We start from the raw sequence: 24,800 nt of genomic DNA on the forward strand, positions 1-24,800 counted from the left end.
GCTTGCCTTCATAAGCTCCAGAGGTACTAAGATACCTCTACTGAGGTATCTTAAATCTTCAGTCTAGCAGGAAAAGAAAGTTTTCTGCCGAATCAGCAAGTTAAATCAGCTTCCCAGGAAGCAGTTAAGCACCACTGGTAACAGAAGAGAAAGCACAGGGGCACAGAGCAGAAGAGGAGAGGGAATCAAGACTTTTTGAGTGGCATTTCTGCTTTGTTCGTTAAGCTAGTTGAATGATCTTTTATTATTCTACCCAGATTCTACCCATGGAATTCATAACTGAATCTGATTTAGATTGTAGCAAATTACACCTCTCAAAATTAAATAAGGGCTTCTGTAAAGGCTTTTATATCACTTCAGATGCAAGAATTCAAATTTACATCCAAATACACATGGCCAAAATTAGAGTACCCTTAATAAAGAACAGAAGTAAAGATTCACATGCTCTGTCTTTTACATTTCTCCACTCCTTCAGCTGGTACAATTAACAGGAAGTCAGAGTGAAGTGCTTAAGCAATGTGGAAGCTTTCTACAGATGAATCTACACAGCTTCATAAAGCTCCCAGCTTACTATATTCTTTTAAACTGAAAGTCTTAGCAGAAAAGACAAGTTATAAACCATTTCTTCTGTTGTTAGAGCTTTAGAGAAGCTGCCTCTTATTTATCTACAGTATTTTCATTACATTCACCAAGTAACATTATACTAGGTTACATTACCTAATGATTAGGTGTTCTGGTACCAGATTGTTAAATAAATAGCACACAATTCTCTGTGGAAGTGCATGAACCACTCCTGGGAGATGACCATTTAAGCAAAACAGAATCAGATCACTCTCTTCAACACACCGAAGTGGCTTAAAGTTGCCTTACTCAAGCAGTTGGATATTCTTTTACAAAGTGGACCTGTGGGTTGATTTGGTTAGTCAAACATCAAACCCAGTTCTCAAATGTTTAGAAAGGGAGACACATAAAACCTGTGACTTCTGACAGCTTTTCTGCAAAGATCAACTCTCCACCTTCTTATTGGCCATGCATCATGGATTAATTTCTCAACCATTTCATTCATTTTTCCATCATTAGCTCATGGAAATCTCTGTCATCAAATTTAACAAGGAAAAAAACGTAACTATTCCAGAAGCACTTAACTTTATTGGAGAGAATGAGACAATCCAAATAACACCCACACAGAGCAGAAACAAACATGGGATTTAGACCTCCCCAAGCATGTAATTAGTGACAGCTAGAAAGAAGTGCTCTCTGGGGCAAAATTGTCCAATTAGAGCTTACTACATGGCTTCTTCACCCTCTCTGTGATAAAAGTGGACCTCAGCTTTGTGCAAGGCTCAACTGAGGACAGCAGGACCTGTTTCAACTTTAGCATTCGTGAGTTATTCTGCCTACAAAGAGCATACACCCAAAACACCAATTCCTTCTGACCTACCAAAGGTATCTTAACTTTCCATAACATCTTTCTCTCTCTCGTGACCTCCTTCACCTCCTCTATATGGTTCCTCCTCCTCCACCCTCCCCCTCATTTCTAGAAAACCTGAGATAAACACTTTATTTTGAGACATTTTTGAGAGGTAGTAGGTTATCATTCATTCAGTCTTGTAGTCTTATTTGTGCCTCTATTCCCAGCTGTGAAGTGACAAAATCTTATTTACCTTTATAAATTACATTGAACACTGAGGGGGGGGGGAAGTGTCTATGTTCCAAGTAGTGCTGAAAGTCTGGCCTGAATCACAAAACATTATTTCAAATTGCTGTATTTAGAGCTTCTGATATGTAACTTAGCCTACACTTATCGATATATAAGAGATCCTGACTTAATATTTTTGTCAGATTTTCCAGAAAAAGGCCAAAATCTGCCTTATCGACAAACCAAAACAAACAATCAAACAGTTAGTTCTGAAAAGCCTCCTGAAACATTAAACAGTAAGTAAAGTACACAAAACTCTTCTTTTTCCTGTGAAATTTGACTAGAGTCTTTGACTTTCCTTTTCTCTCATGTTAATCTCATAAAAAAGGAGAACTCTTTGCAAAACAAAAATAAAGTACTTGAAGGGACAATACCACAGATCCTTTTCCCAAGACATGGTTATATCTTACACAAGATGCCCCAGAGCACTTACATTTGTAAGCCCTAGGGCATTAGCTCACAAGAAAAGAATGCACTAGTCCTAGCATCCTTCACCTTTCTGGAAAGTCTGGTTCTTAATGCTAACAAAAAAAAATAATTTGCTTTTAAAACAGAAGTTTCTGTCTCATGTTGTGTGATCTAATCTCACAGCTCCTTAGCACTGAGCCTACTTCTCTAAATTGAACAGTTTTCCAAATTATCTCCTTTGGTAAGATCGCAAAACTAAAAATTATTCTGCCTATAAGGTATTCTGCAAAACCCACCCAAAAAACCAACCATATAAGAATTTGCTTATTTTTCAAACAGCAATGAAAATAACGAGACACATTTGGTTTTAAGTGTTCTGCAGCTTGTTTCAGAGATCCAAATTAGAATCAACACCTTTCCCTCCCCTACACTAGTCTAACAAAGGATACTATTCAATATGTTTAACATAACCCAGTTTGACCAAGGATCCATCTAACCTAGTGCCCCATTTGCAAAGGTGGCCATGAGTTGATGCCCAGAGAGAAGTAAAAATTTAGAATAAGTCTTTATATTCTATTCACATAATAGAATGTAATATATCAGTCTCCAGCTAATACTGTCTCACTTTCCAGCTATTTATGAAGGTTATAAAAAGGCTTGACAGTGGCACTCAATGCAAGAACAAGAGACAACAGGCATAAGTTAAAACAAGGAAAGTTCAGACAGAATATAAAGAAGCACTTTTGCACCACGAGAACTATCAAGCATTGGAGCAAGTTGCCCAGAGAGGTTATGCAGGCTCTGTCCTTGGAGGCTTTCAAAACCAGGCTGAATAAAGCTCTGAGTAAAATGGTATAATGCAGGTGACACTCCTTTCAGTGGGACATTGGACTAGAGATCTCCCAAGATACTTTCCAAGCTGAATTAGCCTATGGTCCTATTTTTCATCTGAGAAACTCTTGATCTGGATGTTGCTTCCATATCCTAAGTTGCCTCAGTTTTACTTTTATATGCAGTCTTCTCCTGAGCCTGTATAAACTTCTGACAACTAGTTCCTCCACCCTCTGACAAACGACATCCCTTGCTTTGATCCTAGCTCCACTGAGCTATATTTCATGACATTGGTTTGTTTTCAAGTGAAAGAGATAAAAAGAGTTAAAAAGTAGTAGCACAGGAAGAAAAGAAATACATTTTAAAAAATTATTTTAGTATCTTTTATTCACAATATTCTTAGTCCATGAAAACACTTTTAATAAATACTCTGCACTACATTTCCAAATTTGGAGGTGAGAATGAAAGGAGGCTACATATCACACCCAGTTACCATTATTTGCTGTCAAAACCTCTTAGCACTGTGCTTGCTTGCACATTACACCTTTAGCATACTTGCACTCGATTGTTAAAATGCAAAATAAGTTCTCACATCCAGTCATTGCATAGGCACAGAAGCACAACAAGGAAGAATTGCTTGTCTCTCACCTGCTAGAGTCCCAGCTGCAAGTCTCCGTATCAACCAAGGCACCTGGACCAAAAAAGTACTAAGAATGAGTGACGTTGGCCCTCCACAGAGATGGTTTGACACAGCAGCATGACAGCCAGTCATGCTCCAGGTGTCAGCAAACAGTTTCAGTCTCTATCGGGTTTCTATTAGGTATCCTTCAAAATTCTAATTCAGTTAAGATAGAGTTCACTTCTCTTGTCCTGACTAAAGAGGCTCTGTGGACACTTGCACAGCTTTCCATCTTCTGCACATGAGTGAGGCAGACATAGTGTATGAATAGTTTGTACAAATGTGCCCACTATGCTGCAACCTCCTGCATTTTAACAGACACCAAATATTTTCCACCACCTCACAGAGGAAGGTGGTGATCCATCTCCACAGTATTAAAGTCATATTTGCTACTCTCTAGGAGTCCAATATCAATACATAATCTGGACAATTAAGACTCAAAAGACCACAAGGCTAAGAGGAACCACTGGATAATCATACCTAGGGTTTTTTTTAATCCACCAGGTTTTTAAATACCACTCAGTTCCCTCATAGTAAATCCTATGATTCAAGCCACAGTCCCTGGCTATACCTCTGTCCATCCCACTAATGACTGCTTTAGGACCCAGCTTTTTGGGGTTTTCCCCCTGAAGGAACAACAAAACATAAGTCAATCCTGTATCCTTCTTTTCTATAAAATAAAGAGATTTGGCATATGAAAGAATTATCTGGACTGAGGACCACGTTCAGGAATACAGGGAGCGAAACTGTTGGAGCAAGACATTTCCAGGTGCAGCTGCCATTGCTTAAGTGCAGCTTTTATCCCTTTATCCTGTGCATGTAACTTGCTTTGTTGGCTGGGGCTCATTGAAAAAATTATAGTTAAAAACAGTAGGTCTGTAACACACCTCTGTCCTCACCATTACTTATTCTTTCAGCAAGGTTAACTGTATTTGCTTTCAGATTACTGAAGATATTGAACAGTGACAGGTTCTGTACTAATTCTAAAATCCAAACAAACTTTTTGGGATTTCTCCTTAACAGTATGACTGGCAGTAGTGAAAAAAACGGCAAAACTAACTTTGTCTCCAGACAAACTAACCTGAAACCCTGCCTCAAAATGCTTGAATTCCCTGCTTCAAATTTTTAGAAACTGTAATAATAAAACAAGCAGAGGAATCTAGAAAAATCAAGACGGGCAACTCTGCTCAGTGAGCCTCGTTAAAAGGGAAGATAAATAATTCAGAAACAAAACCGAGATCCACTGAGGCAGTAACATGACAATTCCTCTTTCCTTGTACAGTAATAACTCATTAAGAGTAACGGAACCTGTAGCATATTTGTTTACTGTTCCTACACAACCAACAGTCCCAATACCTCATGAAAATATGTGAAATTGTGTGTAGGAAAAACATTTTCAAGGATGCAAAACAAGACTTCTTAGTCTATACCGAGGAATTTTGCTCATTGCAGGCAGTTATGTGCAGATTTCTGGCCTGTGCATCATATTGTTACCTCTTAAAAGTGAGTCAGGAACAAATTCTTTCATATTGAAGAAATATTCTTCCACATTTGAAAAAGAAAAATTGTTACATATCAACATTCATTTGAAGCCAACAGCACAGGAGAAAGCTATGGCTGCAGACATGTATCAGTAGGTGTTCATGGGCATTGGTAATTTTTTTTCTCTTCAAGAAAAAAATAAAATCCTTCTGTTGCACCATAAAAAGCTTGATTAGAAGAATAATGCCTCAGGCTAACCCTAGAGGTAGAAGCTACTTGAAAGGAACACTGTGCTGAAAAACTAAGCTGATGCAATATTAAACAAGTGAAATCAGGGAAAAAGGGTGGGGGGAAATCTTGAGAGCCAGATTCTGAATTCCTTTACACTAATTTGATATTAACCTAATTCTGCTAATTACTGCAGAATTGCTAGTTAGAGCAATTACACCATTCACTCATATGAGTGTAATGTACAGAACCAGGCCCACAGTTCTCTATCTGCAACACAGAGCTGCACACACAGCCCTAAGCTCCACTACTACCCCAGCAGACTCCAAAACATAACTAACCTGGTTACAGTTACCACAACCTCTGAGTGTCTGATCATGATGCACTTCCCTGGATGGGGAAGGTCATGGGGAACTGAACCGCATGCATGCAAACAGAGCAACTTCTCTGCATCAGAAAGGTCCCTTGGAACAATTGTGCTTTGCTGATTAAACCACATATAGCAGCCAGGTCCTCCTTGGAAATTTGACTGGTTCTGTCCAAGCCTTTTAAGTGCATCGTTCTGGGACTGGGATACTGCCTAAGATATCACAGACTGAACACACACGCCCGCACAAACACACAACTTTTCAACAATGAAAAAGGAAAGGCTTCCCAATGAAATGCTCTTTGATCCTTGACCAGAACATCACAGTTCTTTCACGTTGTTATTATTTTCTTACAATACAGAAGTCAGCTGCACAATTTTTAGTCACACCTCACCTTTCACCTTTTTCCATAAGGTACATTCAATTTGTCAAGTGTCATATCAAAGGATTTTGAAGATCCTCATTCAAAACCAACAGGATCAACTGCTTTGAGAAATCAGCACTGCCAGAGGCAATCTTGTGACGCCACTGTCAGCGCTACTGCAATCTAGGCCACCACAGTCCCACCTCTCTGTCCCCAAAGTCCTTTACTGCTTGCAGAAAAGGTTATCTCACCCTGAAGCAAAGGGCAGGAGCTACATGATTACAGTTCCTGACAGGTCCTACATTTGTTTTGAGAATGTAATTTGATGCTGTTTTTGCAACCTGTTATTTTCAGGAAGGCGCCAAAGCATGCAGAGGTACGAGCTTGCCTTTAAATACCCAGAGTTTTCTGTCTGTCACTCACTTCAAGTTTTGCTCCAAAGGCTTGGGCTTAACGCAGCATTTAGGTAACAATGACAAGAAAGATGGCAATCCTTTCAGCACTGCTGATTCTGGTTCTGGTTGATCTGCTAAAGGCACACGGTGAGTCAAAAACATATCGGAAAATCCACCTTTGTCAATTTGAAATAAGATTCACATTCCAGACTGTACTTCATTCTTTTCCCCTCCCTAAACTCCTACTTGGGCTCTCTGATCTATCAACCAACTATGTACATGTTCAGATATCCCTAGAAATACCTTGGTTTTTCAAACCATCCTCCTCATCCATGTAAATTCCTTTCATTTCATTCACAGGTACCTCTGTTACTCCAGTGCTTGAGACAACAAGCGTGGAGCAAAGCAGAGATCCCAGCACGCAACCAAGTACAGAGCTGCCCCTGGACTACAGCGGAGACTCACACAAGGAGAATGGCACAGAGCAAGTTGGGAACACTGGAGTGCAAGAAGGTGGACAGATCACTTGGGAGCTGAGCGGAGAGCCAAGTACCGAATTTACCCCTAAGCCGAGTGTGGAACCAAGCCAAGAACCAACCCAGGAGTCATCCACTGAAATATCTGGTAAGACCAATTTTGCCTTGGATTGCCCACATTATTGTTATCTCCATTTTGTTACCCCAATGCTCCTATCTTTCCTGCACTAATGCAGCAGGTCCTTGTAGTCGATTTCTAGCAGGGTATCTGGCACACCAGAGATCTAGCCATCTTCTTCTCCTCTCCTTATTCCAAAAACATAAATAAATTGCTAGCAACAGAGAGAAAGGTAATGCTCCTTAAGACAAATTGTATTAGTATGGATGAGTGCATTTTACAGCTGTATGTGAAGTAAAGAGGTCACACCTCTCCTCTCCATGGAAGAGATTTCTCTTGTGAGTATAGTTAAGGCTGGCTTATAGTGCATTTTTCTAATGTGGAAAAAACCATGAAGCCAACAAAATCAAAAATATTTATATGGTCAAGTTTCATTGTTATGAAGGTTTGTGGTACACTTGAGTTACATTTTGCTCTGGTGAACATCATCCCCATAAAGATGGGCCAAATTAATCCCTACAGAAGAAAAACCTGAGAAGGATCTTGGTACCTACACAGCGTAAACTTCTGTGCCCTCTATCTCCATGTTTCTCAGTACCACAGCGAGTTGCTTTAGCATGTACTCAGTCTCATTAATAAATAAAGGGGCACAGATTCATTATCAGATGTTGTTAATCCCTTTGGGGATTTGGGGGAGGTTGGGGTGGTATATATTTTGTTGGTTTGAGGTTTGTTTTGTTTTTTTTTTTATTAAGAGATTAATCTCTTATGTAAGACATTATAAGCGAGGATCTTTTAAATTTACACAAGGATCTTCTGAACAATGAAAGTGTGTGTGTGTGGGTGGGTGGGTGTTTATTTGTTCTTTACAATAGTTTATACAGGAACAATCTTGATTTCCATGCATTGATAGGAAACAATTTGCAAAACCCCAAAACCGCAATTCTGAGCAGTGTAGTAGTTTTACATTCACTTTCTTTGTTTCTACTCTAGAATAAATTGCAACATTAAAACTTGATGGAAAAGCAACATCCACGCATCTACAGAGGTGATTTCATCACCAAGAGCACAGGTGAGGTGCCTGTAACAAGCTAGATGGCAGAGCTGTTCCTAGAAGTACAACTTGCAGGAAAACTGTAACCATAACCTTCAGTTAAAGAACTCCACCTAATTCTTCCTTACTTTACCAGGTTAATTAGATACCAGGTGACCTGTGCTGTTTTGCTTGCACAATAACCTGAAATAAAGAATGTCGCTGCAACTATACATGCTTCGTCATTATTGTAATCCTTTTCTTGGTCCACTTTAACAAAAAAGATTAAAAAGATTTTAGGATATTTTTTTTATAGGTCTCCTCTCAAACACATTCCAAACAACTGATGCTTATGTTTTCTTATTTTATTACTGCTGTGACCAAGCCTACCTTCAGTTTGCAGGAACTAGGGGCAGGGTTGTGAAAATATTTTCAGACAGTCTCCAGAAGGTATCATCAGATGAGAGGGGCAGTTCAAAACACAAACTACTATTTAGCCCATTAAACTACCAATGAATAACAGTTTTACACAACAGTGGCTACAACACGCAAAAACTACCTCTGACTGTTTTCACAGCTTGCAAGTACAATGACAAACAAGTCATTGATCTGCAAGTTTTGTCAGACAGAGCAATAGCAAGCAAAGAACATATACAGAAACATGAATGTATTAACAACTTAACTTATTGATTTATTTATCACATAATATCCAAGTGCTTTCTATTGTCTGGCATCAATTGCAACATTCCTTTTTGCTATTCTTACTGTTGGAGCAAATAGAGCAGGCTGAGCACTGCACAGAACAGAGGTGCTGGCTCTCCTCAGAGACTATAGAACCATATAGAGATAATGTAAAATAAATTTAAAGTGTCAGAAGAATAAGGTTCCCTGAAACAGTTTAGGAATCCATCTTTGCAAAAGAACTTAATACTGAAAACTTTAACTGAAAAAAACCCAAACAAAATCCATAGCAGCAAATGAGATGTCTCCAGATCCTCTAATGCCTGGTGTAGCATAGACAAAGCAGTTGTGTGATACTGGAAGAAAGGATAAGCAGTCTTAGATTTCCATTTTTTTCAACTCAATTGCAAACATAATTTTGTATTTTCTAATTACTCACTTGGAAAGTCAGAAACAAGGGAAGTTCTATGTCTAATCCCCTATTTGTGAAATTAAGTAGAAGATATCTAAATGCAACAAACCAGAACACTGGTTTATACATGTAGATCACCAGTATATTCAAAGGTAGTATAAAAGCCATCAAATATTACACATTTTTTCTCCAAGCCAGCATTCAGTTTTGGGTTTCATCTTGTAATTTTTACAGCCTGTCAACATCACACTTCTGTTTGACTGATAAGCCAGATAACCACCGGAGGGGAAAAAAAAATCCACATTCTGAGTTTTTTTATTGCAAAATGCAACAGGGAGACAAAAAATAACAATAGAACCCTCAAGTTGCACAGGGGCATGCAGGAAGAGTTTCATATTCCTAAAATAATGCTCATATGATTGGCAGAAATTAGTAAAAGAGAAAATTGATTCAATAACAAATAGCGCATTGGGCAAAAATGACTGGTAATGACGAAAATCACCACACGATGGCTCCAGATACAGAGGCTTTTAAATAAAGTTGCACTTACTAGTCATACAAAAGTATCACTACAAAACAAGTCAGCCAGCTCTGCAGCAGTAGGGGTGAAGGAATACAGCAAACAGAGCTCACCCACTCCTAATCCCAGTGACAGAGAGGTTAGTCGCTTTTCACAGCTTTTCCTGGGTCACCTACCATGTACAAATCCAAGCCACTGCCCTCTCATCCATGGTTTAAGAGAAACTTCCTTAGAGAGTGCCCAAGAGGATAGTCAAGATTGCTAAATGGAATACTACAAGGAAATTGATGGAAACCCACTCCTCGAGTCACAGCAAGAAGGAGAAGAAAGCAGCTGTCTCCCATTTATTCATCCAAAGTCCTCATCACTTTAAAAAGGCTGCAAGCAAATTAACTTAAATACAAAGGATTAGTTCTTAAAAGGCCATAATGAATTACCATGCATAAGTGCACTGTTACCATGCACCTAGCTTCGAATATACCCTGTAATATTGTAAAACAGATTAATCAGTGATAGGTCATTGGTGAAGAGGGGGCATTTCCAGGAGCACTGAGGGAGATTTAAACAGCTTCAGGGAACATGAGAGACCCAGGCCGGCAAACAGGGTGTGGCGCAGGCAGTTTGCCAGACAGGCTGCAAAGATAGGGCACAAAACTTTGGGAGTGACTAGAAGAAGACTAACTGTGCTTTCAGCTCTGTCAAAAGCCACTTTCAGAAGGAACATGATAAACCAGATGGACCTCACACAGCACCATGCAGTTGTCCAGGTCTCCAGCTGCAGTGACTGTCTGAGCTTGTCGCTGATGCCAGAGGGCAGTGGAGACAGCATCTGTCTGAGGTGTGAACAGGCTGACAATCTGCTCAACCTGGTGGCACAGCTGAAAGAAAATGTGGAGAGGGCAAGGAGTATGTGCCCTGGTGGAAGACCTCCAGAAACAGGTGATCAAGCTGCAGGAAATGCAGGGAGGACATTAACACGGGCTTGGCAAATCCCCCCCCCCCCCCAAAAAAAAACCAACCAAAAACAAACCAAAAAACCAAACCAACAAAAAAACAAAACCCCACAACAATAACAAAAGAAGAGGAAAGGAACTAATAAAAGGAAGGAACTTCCTTCACAACCAAACAGGGTGATTCTCCCCCTATACTCTGCTCTTCTAAGATGCCACTTGGAGTAGTGTGTGCAGCTCTGGTGTCCCCATCATAAGAAGGACATGGAACTCTTGGAGCAAATCCAGAGGAGGGCTTGGTAAAAGGACTGGAGCCCCTCCCCTATGAAGAGAAGGTGAGAAAGTTGAGGTGTTCAGCCTGGAGAAGAGAAGGTTGCACGGAGACATAGCAACCTTCCAGTATCTGAAGGGGAAACAGGAAAGCTGGAGAGGGACTCTGTCAGGAACTGTACAAATTGAAAGAGGCGAAATGTAGGATAGATATTAGGAAGAAATTTTTTAATGTGAGGGTGGTTAGCCACATGAACAGATTGCCCAGGGAGGTTGTGGATGCCCCAACCCTGGCAGTGTTCAGGGCCAAGCTAGACTTATTCAAGGCCTTGAGCGACCTGGTCTAGTGGAAGTGTCCCTGCCATGGCAGGGGGGTTGGGACTAGATGATCTTTATGGTCCATTCCAACCCCTTAATATTTTCTGTTTCTATGATTCTATTAAATAGTAAGCTGTCTGTTGGGACCTCAACTTTTACAGGTCTGAGTTGCAAACAAAAAGAAACCTTCTCTCCCAGGCTGTTCGTTCATAAATTATTCACTAGGAGGTTTCTTGTATCTTCTTTCAGGACTTGATACAAAACAGAAACAAAGTTCTTTTTGTCTTGGACAGATGACCTTCCCCACCTCTATTCCCACATCTACTGGAGAGGAGAGCCATCATACATGTGGCCAGAGCAAGAGGTCTCATGATAGGAATGAAAGGCACTTTCCTTCCAGCTGTTTCTAACATTTCATAGACATCTGTGGTTGTGCTCTGGTAAAACCATCATACCATGATGCCTCCCTGAGCTCCTGTATGCTGTTAACTACTAAGGCAGACTTGCATTTCTGCAGCAAAGCCAACATATTATTTATATTGTTTCATTCTGTTGGTCCTCCTTTCCCCTCAGAAGAAGTTTCAAGAAAATTAGTGGATACAGTGGGGGTTGTATCCTGCCAGGAGGTTTCACTACACTGTGTTAGACTGTAGGAACAAGGTAGATGTTTTGTTGGAGGAACTGTGAAATTGGCAGGCAGTAAGTACAGCGGATGCTGAAGCCGCAAAAAACCCAAATCCAGTTCCGCTCATCTTAATTAAACCCCATGTACTACTTCAGCAACCCACAGAAACAAGGGGCAGGTAGAGAGCAGACTGCCCTCTGCATTGTTAAAAGTTTAAGGTAAAGCTATGCAGCATGTGGTTACTGGTGACAACCACTAAGAGTTTTCTCTACGGGCATAGTAAGAGCAGAGCAAGTCACATGGACAAGAAGCACACTTTTGGTCCTTGGAGTTCAGCTTATTCAGCTAGATGAGGCTGGCAGAGTGGTTTTGTGGGCACACCAGTATCTTTACATCACTGTTGGGGACCAGAAAGTAATGGGTTGAGGCCATGGTTAAGGGCAGCACTGCAGCCACACTGTACTGTAGGAACAGATTTAGAGTGGAGGGAAGGAGGCAAGAGAATGTTCTTTGCCTGAACCATAAGCTGCATAACAATGCTATCATGTTGAAACAACAGCCTATAAAATATTCAGTGGTTATCTCTTTCACTGACCTGATAAAAATGTATAGCTCAGGGCCGAGAGGCTCACTCTGACATCTCAAAATTTTCCACTAGGAAACTCATGCAAATTAATACCAAAGAGCAAGTGCTGTCATTACAGCATTCAGGAAAAAACATGAGAAACACTTCTAAAACAGGAAAACTCTCCTGGGGAAAGAAAAAAAAGAAAAAAGACAAAAAAGGATTTGTTTATTCTACACTTCGAATAAAATCAGCAATTACAACACCAGTGAAAAGGCTTCTCTCTGCTACAGAGCAAGCTAGGATTCAACAACATACCCCGCAAACCTCCTCACTGCCACACCAACACTAAAGGACCTCACTGAGGCTTTGTTTCAGGTAATCCACATGCAACAAAGAGAGACTCAAGTTCTGTGAGTCCTCAGCAGATAGTAGACTAGTATCATAAACCACCTGGGTGCTGGCTCAGTTTAGGAGGATTCTGTTATCTCGAGCTGGGCATTGCACCCAGCAAGACTTTGCATTTGGTCAAAGACTAGGAGAAAAGGGAATCAGATTTGCATCCTTGGTCTGCTACCACTGGCTGTCAAGTTTAGCCCAAATAAACTCTGATTTCAACTGATTTTTCCAGGAATTTTAAAGCTGTTGCCCAATTCAGTCTAACATGGTATACATGTAGAGGTTCCTTTCAGTAAGAGAAAGAAGGCTTAAGTTGGTTTCTATTCATGGCTACTAGTCACGTCTTCATAAAACATCATATACCAAAAAGGTACAGGTGTCTATGCAAGGTACCTCTGAATCAACAAAGAATTCAATCGAATAGGATAGGTGAAAGAAATATTTAAGTTCCACAGAAGTCAAGCCCAAAGTTCATCTATGATGGATCTTACCTCTCTGTAGAGGACAAAAATGACAAGGGCACAATAGCTATTGTGCTTTAACTGAACTTTTTAATAGGGATGGATACAATTAATACACTGTAAGCCAGTTAACAATTTTCATTGACATCTTATTACTTTAGTGAATAAATTAATGGTCAGCTGAACAAAAAACCCCCAAGGAATGAGTGAATATATTGCAAATCCCTAGAGGAGTTCTTCCACTGCTACATTTACTGTCATCACTGATACACACCCAAAACTGTATTGCTATGATTCTTTCTCAAAAAGCCTCCACTGCAGCACCTACAGTATTTCCATGACTAACTGATTCAATGACTTATAGTCCATTATCAGATGGGCAGCTCTTTGGTAAAGGTGTGGCAGCAGATTCTTTGCTTTCTGTCAATGCTCGTGGCTGATGGACAAAAACGCTGAATCTGACGCCTTGGTTTGCTGCTGCCCTCACAAACCCACTATTTGCGGTCATGGTGATGGCTTTCAAAGTGTCTCCTGTCCCAAAAATGGTTAGAGAACGGCTGTTGATTTTTGAACTAGCCACTAGTCCTAAGGCACGCTCAGATGGCTGATCTGGCACCACGGTAACCCTTTTAACAAGCAATGCAGCTCGCTCTTTCTCCCCAGGTCCTCCCAGCGTTTCCAAGATGGACTGAAAATCTCTGACAGCAGATTCGCAGGCAAAGAGCTCTTTTCCCTCCATGAACTCCTCCAGCTGAGGCAGCACTCTCTCCCTCCTTTCTTGGGCTGCTTGCTCTGTCAGTACTTTTTCTTTGAAGACAAAGTAGCAGCCTCCATAGCTCAGAGCAGAGACATAGGTTATTAAGGTAGTGATGTCCAAGTTAACTCTATTGCAGACATTTACTTTGATCTGAGTAGGAAAAGCAATGCTGGCCACTAAATTCTCCCGGTCCACTCTGGTCACCTGCAGGAGTTCAGGGCCTTCTTCATCTGATTCACTGGCGCTAGGGTGCTCGCTGTCTGCAGATGGCTCCACCAGTGAGTTCACAGCAACAACATCTCCTCTCACAGATATTCCCATCTCCTTGAGTCTCTCTGCCATAGGACTGGACACGCTGTTGTAGAACGCAAAGATGATGTGGGGATTGCTGTACTCCACCGGCTGCTGACGGCTTGCTTGCAGGAAGTCCTCTGCCTGCTCAATGACGCTTTTGTCACCATACTGGCCTCTCCCCAGCCAGATGTTATGCAGAGCCTCAGCTTTCCGACCGATGGCCTTCACCCATGTGTGACCTCCGTTTGCAACAACATCTACCACCAGGGTCTGTTTGTCTCCAAACTTGTCCTCATAAGCAAAGACATGGAGGACACTGACAACATCCTCCAGATTTTCTGCTGACTGAATAATGGCTTGGAGGTGGGTAAGGTTTGTACTCTGCAGATGGGACTCTTTAATGGCCACTTTCCCTGCCTCCACCTTGTGTAAGAAGTTTAGCTCAGCCTTCAGTTTGCTACATAGTTTTGCCCCACCTTCTATTCTCCTTTTCTGGGACTTGGAAAGGGCTTCTGCTCTCTTGATCAAATCTTTGGCAACAGCAATTCTTTCACAAAGCAGTGACTGCACAGACATGTTGGAAACATTATTCCTATCAAGTGAGAGCAAAAGAGAAGATTGTTATTGCATGGCCAAAAATAAAGACAGTGAAAAGAGGTCTTTCCAACAGCATATACTCAAGCTTTGCGGTAGACTTCATGCAACAGCTACCAGTATTGTAAAGCACAAGCATCTGGAACCTCAGCACAAGTCCCAGCAAAGAGTTCAATTCCTTTCCTTTACCTTTGGACATCCAACCCACAGACTCAGAAAACCTCAAGTCTTATCTAGGAAGAACAGCAGTATTCAGGTCTCCACGCACACCTTCCAGGTTTGTAGTTTCTTTCCAATGCCCCCTCCTCCTTCTCTGCATAGGAGCCCTTCACTGAACCAGTCACTTAGATGTTAACTCTTACAGCTCGTTTGCAAAAGCTGCCATCCAGAGCAAAATTAGAAATACAGTTAATGCCATAAGTAAATGCCTCTCTCTCTCATCACAGTTATCATTAAAATTAAAAGATACCCACCATGCTCACAGATACACATAAAAACTGTGAAGTCTGACTCCCAGCAAGTATTTTAACACAGCATAGAGGAAGCCCATTGCACTTTACAGTTCTGGGGAGCACGGCTCTATCCTCTCCAGCTTCCAACCTGCACTGTTCAGCTCAGTGGATTAGCCCCTGAGAGACTGGAACGAGTTGCCCAGAGAAGCTGTGGATGCCCTATGTCTGGAAGTATTCCAGGCCAGGTTTGATGGGGCTTTGAGCAACCTGGTCTAGTGGAAGGTGTCCCTGCCCATGGCAGGGGGAAACTAGATGACCTTTAATGTCCCTTCCAACCCTAACCATTGTATGTTTCTATTATACGGCATTGCGACAAGGCTATGATTCACAATTCTAGAGTCAGGAGAACCTAGAAATTGCTATGCTTTCTAATTCTACCAAGAGATGTACTGTGTTGCATCTGATAAATCTATTCCTTTGCATTTGTATTATTTTAGTATGCCTCCCTTAAGTAAAGTATGATAGGAATTACTTCACTGAATGCGTGCTGTCTTTGAAAAATGTAGGATTCGTGCCACAGCAAACAACAGCACAATGACGGGCAGTAAATAACCATAGTGAATAGTGAAATTAATCAATTTTGACTCCCAGTTACAAGTATAAACACTGTAATTCTTACCTAACCTGCACGTTGAAGCAAACTGGTGTTAAAGGACAAGACAAACGAGCAACAGGACACGGCCTGGGTCTTACAACAGGCTCTGCCAGTGCAGCAGTGGAGCCTGCCTTCAAGGAATGGAAATCACCCTTGCACTACGCACAAGTGGAAACACAGCCAGAATTAGCTGCTACTGGCCCAGTCAACATCCAGCATGTCCAAAAAGCCCAATGCCTTCCGACCCGACCTACTGACTCTCTTTAGACTGAGTAATCAGCCTTTCCCCCCCAAAGTCTTCTCTTACAAGCTTATTCTTGTGTGTAAATCAATGAGTAAACCCCCATGGTTAGCACTTGGGCACCTTTCCCCACAGCAGCTACAACTCACTGTGTCCAGGCACACTGAGACTTAAACAGAGCGAATATCAAGGGTTGCAGTGAGAGTAAACCCACAAACCCAAATACTTTTTCAGCACAACTGCACGGTGGCCCCATTACGAACCGCAGGCTCCTCTTTGCCCCCTCCTTTCCCCTCAGGGCCCGACGTTTCCCGTGCCGGGACCGGCCGCCCCTCCCCGCCCCCTCCCCCCATCACGTGGCCGCAGCACCGGGGAGGCCGCGGCGCCATCTTCGGTGAGGGCAAAGCGCCCTTAGCGCTCGCCCCCGGCCCGGCGGCCCCGGCTCCCTCCACGCTCGCCCTCCACCCACATTCTGGCCCCGGCAGGGGGGGCGGCGAGGACGCCGCCGGACGCCGGCTCTTGTCCCCACTATCGCCCTCGTCCCCCAGTCACTGCCGGGGCGCGATGTTGCCGGCGGCCAGGCCTCGCCTCTCCGGGCGCTCCCAGCCCCGCTCCTCCCCCGGGCCCGCCGCTTTCCCCGGCCCCCGCAGCCCGTACTGCACAGCCCAGCGCGCCAAACAGCCCTCGCCCCGAGCCGGCGTGGCGTGTGGACTGCTCGCGCCCGGGCCGGCCACCTCCCCCGGGGCCGCCGGGCGGGGACACGGCACCACCCGCCTCGCTCCGCCGCGCCCGGCCCGCCCGGCCTGGCCACGCTCACCAGGGTGCCCGCCGCTTGTCCCGAAAGCCTGTAAGGGCCAAGGGCAATACGTCAGGTCAGACACAGTCACTGAGTCACAGAATACGCTGAGTTGGAAGGGACCAACAAGGATCATCGAGTCCAACTCCTGGTCCTCCACAGGACCATCCCCAAGAGTCACACCACGTGCCCGAGAGTATTGTCCAAACACTTCTTGAACTCTGTCAGGCTTGGTGCTGTAAGCACTTACCTGTGGAGCCTGTTCCAGTGCTCAACCACCCTCTGGGTGAAGAACCTTTCCCTAATATCTAACCTAAACCTTTCCTGACATAACTTCAGGCCGTTCCCATGGTCCTGTCACCAGTCCCCACAGAGATCAGTGCCTGCCCCTCCTTTTTCCCTCACAAAGAAGTTGTTAAACTGCATTGAGGTCTCCCCTCAGTCTCCTCCAGGCTGAACAGACCAAGTGACCTCAAGGAAGGGGGAAGTTGCCATCCTTTGGATGCTAACAGCTTAATATCTTTCTTATACTGTGGTGACCAAAACTGCACACAATATTCAAGGTGAGGCTTCACCAGTGCAGAGTAGAGTGGGAACAGACAGGCCAGAAACAATTTGGCCTGGGACTTTCAACTTCAGCAGAGAAACAGCAGCCATGGCTCCGTGCACGCTGGACCCACGCCCATTGAATCCATGAAGCTTGGACAACAAAACTAGCCCATACAAAACGATTCTGTGCTAAATGTGAGCAAGTGTCCCCTATGCTTGCCCCAAGTTGCTGCCCGCCTTCGTGCAGCAGACATAGCCATCGTCTTGCCTCTCTCCATGCAGCAATATTCCCTACCTGCATGGGAAAGACTTGCCTTCTGATCACTGGTTCCTGCAGGGAGTAAGTGCCTAAATGATTTCACAAGATCTGGAAAGCAATAGTAAGACAAAGTAAGTTGTAAGGGGCTTACTGCACCTGTACTTTACTGTGTGAGTGACCGTGCACTGTAAAAGAGGGGTTGTGCACTCTCCCTCACTGGAGATACTGGGGAACTGTCTGGACACAATCTTGTGCCATGTGCTCTAGGATGACGCTGCTTGAGCAGGGAGGTTGGACTGGGTGTGGTCCCTTCCAACCCGACCCATCCTGTGACTCTGTGACTTAAAGCAATAACTTAATGAAATGATAATACTGTTCTCAGAGCCCGATCCTACTAGTTAATAAATCCCAATTCTCATAGGTGTCACACTGCTCTACCTTGGAGCAGACCATCTTGCAGGACAAACAAATCAATATCACCTGCTTTAAGTGATTGCTGTCTCTTCTTTCAGATTAGGAACAAGCTAAACGAAGCAGTCACACTTCATGGCTAGCTGAAATAATCTCACCTGCAATTTGTCATTTCTCACAAAGAGTATTTGTCTGCTTTATAGCCCCTTGACCCCACTTTATGCAAGGAGCAATAAATCATTACTATGGAAATTATGACTTGGGGCTCCCATATCATACTGCAGAGAGACAGCCTGAGGAAAGCACTCTAAAGGGAAAGTACTCTCAGAGGAAAGTTACAACTGCTCACCGTTTTGAAGCTTTTTGTTGTAAGAGGAGCCTAGTGATAGTATTCTCATGTTTTTCAAGGCACACTTCTATTTGTCCTCAGAAGAAAAATGTGCCACCATTGAAAAATAAATATTATTTTACCAATTCAAACAGTTTATATTCCTAAAAAGCACTCAGTGAAGCAACCTGGCAACCAGAGGTGGTCATTCAGAGTATCTGACAAATGTAGTACCTTCATGCTGCCACCCATTTGCAACATTGGTCCAACATGAAGTAAACTCAGCAACACTTCTGAAGTACTGAAGTGCTAAAATTGCCCTGTGCTGTAATGATTGCCTGTCCTGGCAGGATGGGGGGGAGTGGGGAAACACCCCCTCAACACTTATACCTATTATCAGGTATCTCACAGACAGTATTTTCCTAATTCAGAACACAATAGCTTCTGTACAATGCACAGAACAGTTACTACATTTAAATTATTAAACTACAGGAAACTATGGATGATACAGTTTTTTTTCCCTTCCCTTTGCCACCTGTAAATTAGTAACATTCTCCAGATGGCAGGTGCTCAATTTTTTAAAAACCAAAACCACAGCCCCCAAACCTCAAGAGATTTTTGTTTGTTTCTCCCACTGTTGCCATCTTGGCAGTGAGAAAGCATGACTTATTTGAAACTTGCTTTGGTTTCAACTACCCTTCATAGGGTGTTCTTTGCTAATCAACTGTTTCTAGTAGCAGAGACAATTAAACTACTGCAGTTCAGGCTAACCATTTTCTGAAGTACTTACCTACATTTTTTCATACAGAAAACCCTTTTGAATATTTATATATCATTAAAACACCGACTACGTATAAATATTTTAAACTGAAGATGCAGCAATATCAAGTTTTCAGTTTCAGTTCCGAGTTGTTTAATTTTCTCTAGAATAAGGATCAGAGTATGGACTGGTTTTCAGAGCCAAATACTCAAAAAGTGATCTGGAGGAACTGTTTGGACAGAGCTTTTATTTCTGACATTAGGAAATAAAATTTCATTTATGGCATGCTTCAGAAACTCTTATTTAGCTGATGATAACATGAACCATCAGAAGACAGACACTGGAAAACACAGGTCAATTAGGTTATACACTACTTTCTGCAGACTGATACTTTGTATTTCCTTCATCAGTTATGGCTGGATGACATGTAGCCTGCCAGGCACCTCCCCTCCACCCTTAAGCTTACATACAAGCAGAGGGATGCAGCTGTCACTCCGAGTTCATTATCAACATTTTAACTATGAGATTGCTTTAAAAAAATATAAAATCTGCAAACAGTAACTTAAACTGCTGCAGACCAGGTTATTTCTGCTGAACCCCCCACCATATATTTATCCTTTCTTTTGTAGTAAATTCTGTGTTTCTTTATGACCTGACCAACTCTATACATGTAACAAATGTATTGATACATACACCCCCCACAAATAATATCCAAGTTCTGCACCTGTCTTTAGAGTTATCTTGCAAGTTGGAAAATATTTGAGGACAATTCAAGGGATAAAGTCATTACATTACGTACTCTCATTCTGTTTTGTAACTCCTGTTGATTTTTATTGATGGTGATAAATGCATTTAGTTTTCAGCAAGAGTTATTACTTCTATTTTTTCTAACAATATTTCAGGGTTGAAAAAGTGCAATTTCTAGGGCCACGAAAATAACTCAAGTAATGGAAAACAAGTTCTTGTGACACAAAGACGAAGAAGGTCAAAAGCAGAGAGGCTCAAGTAGATTGCAGTTCATACCTGAAATGGAAGACTGTTCTGTCTCTTTGTGAAAGTACATGATTTTTTACACCAGATAAAACCATTTCTGGAAATTACTTAACATTTAAACAATATTCCAAAGTGAAAAATTATCCTGTCCGCTCAACATTTAAATTCTTTAAAAGGTCTAACATGAATCCATCATGGCTGTATGGGAAAAACTGTTTCCTCAAAAATAAAGATACTGAAATCTAAGCTTTATGCAGATAAACAAGCTAGGATTAAAAAGACACACGGACACTTTCCCCCAAAACATTGGCCTTCGATTTTATTCTTTAGCCTTTTTCAAGCTGTCACTATAACTTTACATTTTGTACAGTATTTTGTGTATCAAGGGAAAGAATTATCTTTAACAAGATTTCATGTATTACAATATTAAGGACCGTTGTATTTGCACCCATGATGTTTAAAAAATCTCTCAGACAAACCATGTAGAAATAAGTATGCAAAAACTGCAAAGAAAAACATTTAAGTAGCCAAAATTAAAAAGACCTTTGTGTGAACCACACAGTCTTGCTTGGTTTCTACTAGGCTATTGCAGCCAAGTAGTCTTTAACCTCAGTTGGAGTGAGCCTCCTAAAACCAGCTTCATTACAGATGCCAACTTCAATGTTGTCTTCTGTCATTTGCCCCTCAAAGCTCTCCTATTAAAAAAAATACAGTTCAGTGGATCATATCAATGAAGTCATAACATACGAAACTTCTTTCTTAAATATTTTGCTCACCTTTAGTGTTAAAATAGCTGTATGAATGGCATCTTCGAGCTCCAAATCTTCATTGTATCTGTAAACAGACATTTATGTATTTCAGCAAGGGACAAAGCCCTTTCCAAATTTTACTAATTCTGGAGTCTCTAAAAACCCAAACACTACTAAAATCTTTCTCATACAAATATTATTTGTAAGCACTGTAACATTATGAGTCAAAGTTATTATTTGTCAAAATAAGAACAGTACTTTTCACACCGACACTATACAACAATATTGCTGCAAATTATGTTGAATGTAATGTTTATTGCACTCATACAATTCTCCATAAACACAAAAGTTAGAGTTTAAATATATCAAATTTCCTGTGCATATGTAAGTAAGTAAACTAGAAGCATCACATCTTAAGTATTTTAAAACTTTATTCTGATAATCTAAAAAGTGTGCATTTTTTTTAATCTGGCTGTTTTACGTGGAATCTGAACAAAACACAGTATCCTTTTAGACAAGTATCAAATACATTACCTTTTCTCAAGGAATGTTTTCCCATTGACATAATTTTTTCCCATTGCTGTTGCTTTCCATGCAAAGTAAGCTCCCTGTAAAAGCAACAATCTATTGAACTGTTTTGTGTGACTTAGTCAAACACTATGTATTCAATTACTTGGGAAAAAAGTACAGCAACAATTACGAAAATACTGAATGTTCTGAGACTATGGGAGATAATTTTGGATCACATTCAGAATAATTTGATACAGGAACATATGCTGTGAAAATGTACAGAATGTTTGTATGGGGCCCAAACTATTTTCATCCTCCCACTACTTTGAAAGATGAACTAGTAAGTAGGTAGCATAGCTTTGATTTGGGATTCCTTAAACAGAAATAGTATGTTTGCCTTTGAGAAAGTGCACAGTCAGATCCTTACTGAGGTTCACTCCACTCTTCTTTTTGAAGACTAGGTAGTATAAAAAAACTTGTTGCAAACCAGCTATCTGATTTATGTTAGCTACTAACAGGATATTTAGCCATCACTTGTATTCTCTCTGGCATGAAGACTATCAGCAGGTCTATGCCTTAATCAAATTGCCTTAAGGAATCTGCATTTTGCTTTTTACGTTGGAGAATCAGGCAGTAATTCAAACTTCTGAAGCTCACTGATGATCATGACAGTGACCTCCTCGTTTTTTTTGTCTGAAGCACTGCACCTCACATGTGCATCAAAGGGTAGTTTTTCAGAAGTGCAGAGCAAACCTAGCTAATAAACTCACTTAACCACTGTCATTAAATACAAAGGCACGTGCATTATGTTTCACAATACAACAGCTTTTGACTTAACTTCCATTCAGTTTTGAGCAGCATAAGCAGACTTTTTTTTTTTCTGGTATCTGTTGCAGAAGGCAATTTTTGCTGGCACAATCAACTAGGAAAGGCATGAAAAGGGTTGGTGATCTCCCTGAAAAGCAGCTCCCATCCCTCAAGCAGTTCAGGAACATGTAGGTCCAGAATGATCCAGACTTGCTCCAAGCACCTACTGAAATGGCTCATTCTGAAGTTATGTTAAGGTATCTTTTGTTCTAGCTCTGCATTGTTCTCATCACAGAAAGTATTTCATAAGCATCTGTGAAATTTCATGTTTTATAAAAGTAGCAGAATTTACAAATGTAAGATACTTACAGATGGATCCGACTGAAATAAATACGGCCGCCCTTCATTCCAGCCACATATTAGCAGTGACACACCAAAAGGACGAACACCACTACAGGAAAACAAAATGATAAATTATTCAGTGAAAGGCAAAGGTGACTAAATTATTTTGGATGTGTTAACCTTCCCCCAAATGGTTCCCACCAGACTGTAGCTGTGATGAGGAATGACTAGTCAACCACCAGAACAAGCCCAAATAATGCTGCCTTGTCTGACGTGTTGGTTTGCAAGATATGGAGACTCATTCTCAGCCAGTGCCAGTCCACGCTCCTCCAACTGGCCCACTTTCTGTGCATGTTCTCCACTGAAAAACTGTCTTTGACACAAAAACTTGAATCATTGAGTAGCTGTTACTCCTTACTTTTAAAAACCATCTTTCTAAGCAACTTTGCAATTCCACCACATACCCAGATTGCGTGTATTCCTGCATCACAGAAGCAATTCTCTGTACTAGCTGAGCTGTTGGAATGGGCTCATGATAAACCAAGTAATACTGCTGGGCCAGCTTCCGAGCTCTGTGCACAAGTACTCTAAAAACAAAGACAAAATTACTATGTCAAAGAAATTCTAACTAGAACTGAAAACTCTTAATAAATACAATGCTACAGAGCTGTACCTCTGTCGTAACATTAATGTAAGAAAACAGACTGTGCTGGCTTACCTTTATCAACTGAGTAATCTCTGAAACACTTAAACTGAAACTAAGGTTGAATAACACCACTTTCATTCTTCACATAAAAGGTTATTTGACAAGGTATCAGATATATTACGGAAAATTTCAAGTGAATGTCATTTTATTATAATAAAATATGGTATTACAACATATACTTAGAAAGACTTAGAAACAGCTAATTGCTACCTGCTTCTTACACTTCTTGTATGAAAATGGATCTAAGTGGTGATCAAACAAGATGTTTTCATACCTGTAATCTGGACCCATTCCACTGTACACTAAACCTATATGTTTGGTAATTGGTTCTACTTTGTGGACACTCCTTTCATCATACAGAATGGATTTCTGCTTCTTCTCAGTTGCCAACACCACTCCATTTGCAGCTAGAAAAGAACAGGAAATTTTTTTAAATATTAAACTAAAACTATGGAAAGCAGTTGAAACACAGAACAAGTTTATTGGACTAAAAATTTTCTTCCTCTATTTTTAAAAAAACTCTTCAAGTTTACAATCATGTTAAAGAGAGATACTTTGATGAATCCACCCAACCCATTGTTTCTCATTTTAAATAACCATACAGCTCCCACAGTCCCATTCTAAAGATTCTGAATAACATTAATAATTGAGTAATCAAAGTAACTTTTTTGTGTGTAATTTCTATATATAAGGATAGGAACAATCAAAAAAAACCCCAAACCAAACACCTATCTCTACCACCTGAACGTCTACAGAATCACCCAGAAAAGAACCCCAGAAAACACTAAACCTATTAAAACATTTGAAAATCCACTGAAAGAGTAACAAAATATGTAACAGAAGGAAAGATAAAGAAAGGTCCAATACACAGGACCCAGTACATAATCCAAAATGATTTAGTTCTCTCAAAGGATAGTCAGAATCCCAAATCCTTCACTAAAGTAGTTATTTTCTGGACATACCTTTAATCCCAACTGATGGAGCTCCTGCAGCTACTGCAGCCAAAGCATATTCAATCTGAACAAGCTTTCCAGAAGGACTAAAAAGGAAGACACAAAAGAAAGATTAACATAATTCCAATGCGCTCGAATCTTTCCTACAACAATCTGATGCCAACTTGCTTTTTTAAGCCTCTTTACATCCGGCAACAGCATATTCTGACCAGGATTTAAAAAACAAACAAACAAACAACAAAACCCCAGAGGTCTGAAGACTTGTAAGAGCTTCTAAAGGAGTTGGACTGGTTCAGCACAGAAGTCACTGCTGCACAGTGCCACTGGGATACTCACACAGCATTAACCTACAGCCCTCATGA

General features: G+C 41.2%; 2 protein-coding genes across 3 annotated transcripts; both read right to left on the bottom strand.

Annotated features, from left to right (window-relative positions):
* Nucleotides 1-12,655: 12,655 nt before the first annotated feature.
* On the bottom strand, nt 12,656-16,555 carry CUNH7orf25 (chromosome unknown C7orf25 homolog). 2 transcript variants are annotated; one of them, XM_018075896.1, is made up of 2 exons: nt 16,539-16,555; nt 12,656-14,925 (listed from the first exon to the last, which is right to left on the bottom strand). In XM_018075896.1, the coding sequence occupies exon 2, from the start codon at nt 14,907-14,909 to the stop codon at nt 13,641-13,643; it is 1,269 nt and encodes a 422-aa protein (XP_017931385.1). In that variant the 5' UTR covers nt 14,910-14,925; nt 16,539-16,555; the 3' UTR covers nt 12,656-13,640. The 2 variants fall into 2 exon arrangements, with proteins under 2 accessions (XP_017931385.1, XP_017931384.1); XM_018075895.1 differs by lacking the exon at nt 16,539-16,555 and adding an exon at nt 15,198-15,439.
* A 4,049-nt stretch (nt 16,556-20,604) lies between these two features.
* On the bottom strand, nt 20,605-24,556 carry PSMA2 (proteasome subunit alpha 2). Its single transcript, XM_008921333.2, has 7 exons — nt 24,448-24,556; nt 23,760-23,892; nt 23,244-23,366; nt 22,807-22,888; nt 21,655-21,728; nt 21,148-21,205; nt 20,605-21,066 (listed from the first exon to the last, which is right to left on the bottom strand). The coding sequence occupies exons 2-7, from the start codon at nt 23,774-23,776 to the stop codon at nt 20,950-20,952; spliced, it is 471 nt and encodes a 156-aa protein (XP_008919581.2). The 5' UTR covers nt 23,777-23,892; nt 24,448-24,556; the 3' UTR covers nt 20,605-20,949.
* Between the last annotated feature and the right edge of the window lie 244 nt (nt 24,557-24,800).

This window comes from Manacus vitellinus, unplaced genomic scaffold (genome assembly GCF_001715985.3).
Source record: "Manacus vitellinus isolate BGI_N305 unplaced genomic scaffold, ASM171598v3 scaffold_3_pilon, whole genome shotgun sequence".
Taxonomy (NCBI): Eukaryota; Metazoa; Chordata; class Aves; order Passeriformes; family Pipridae; genus Manacus; species Manacus vitellinus.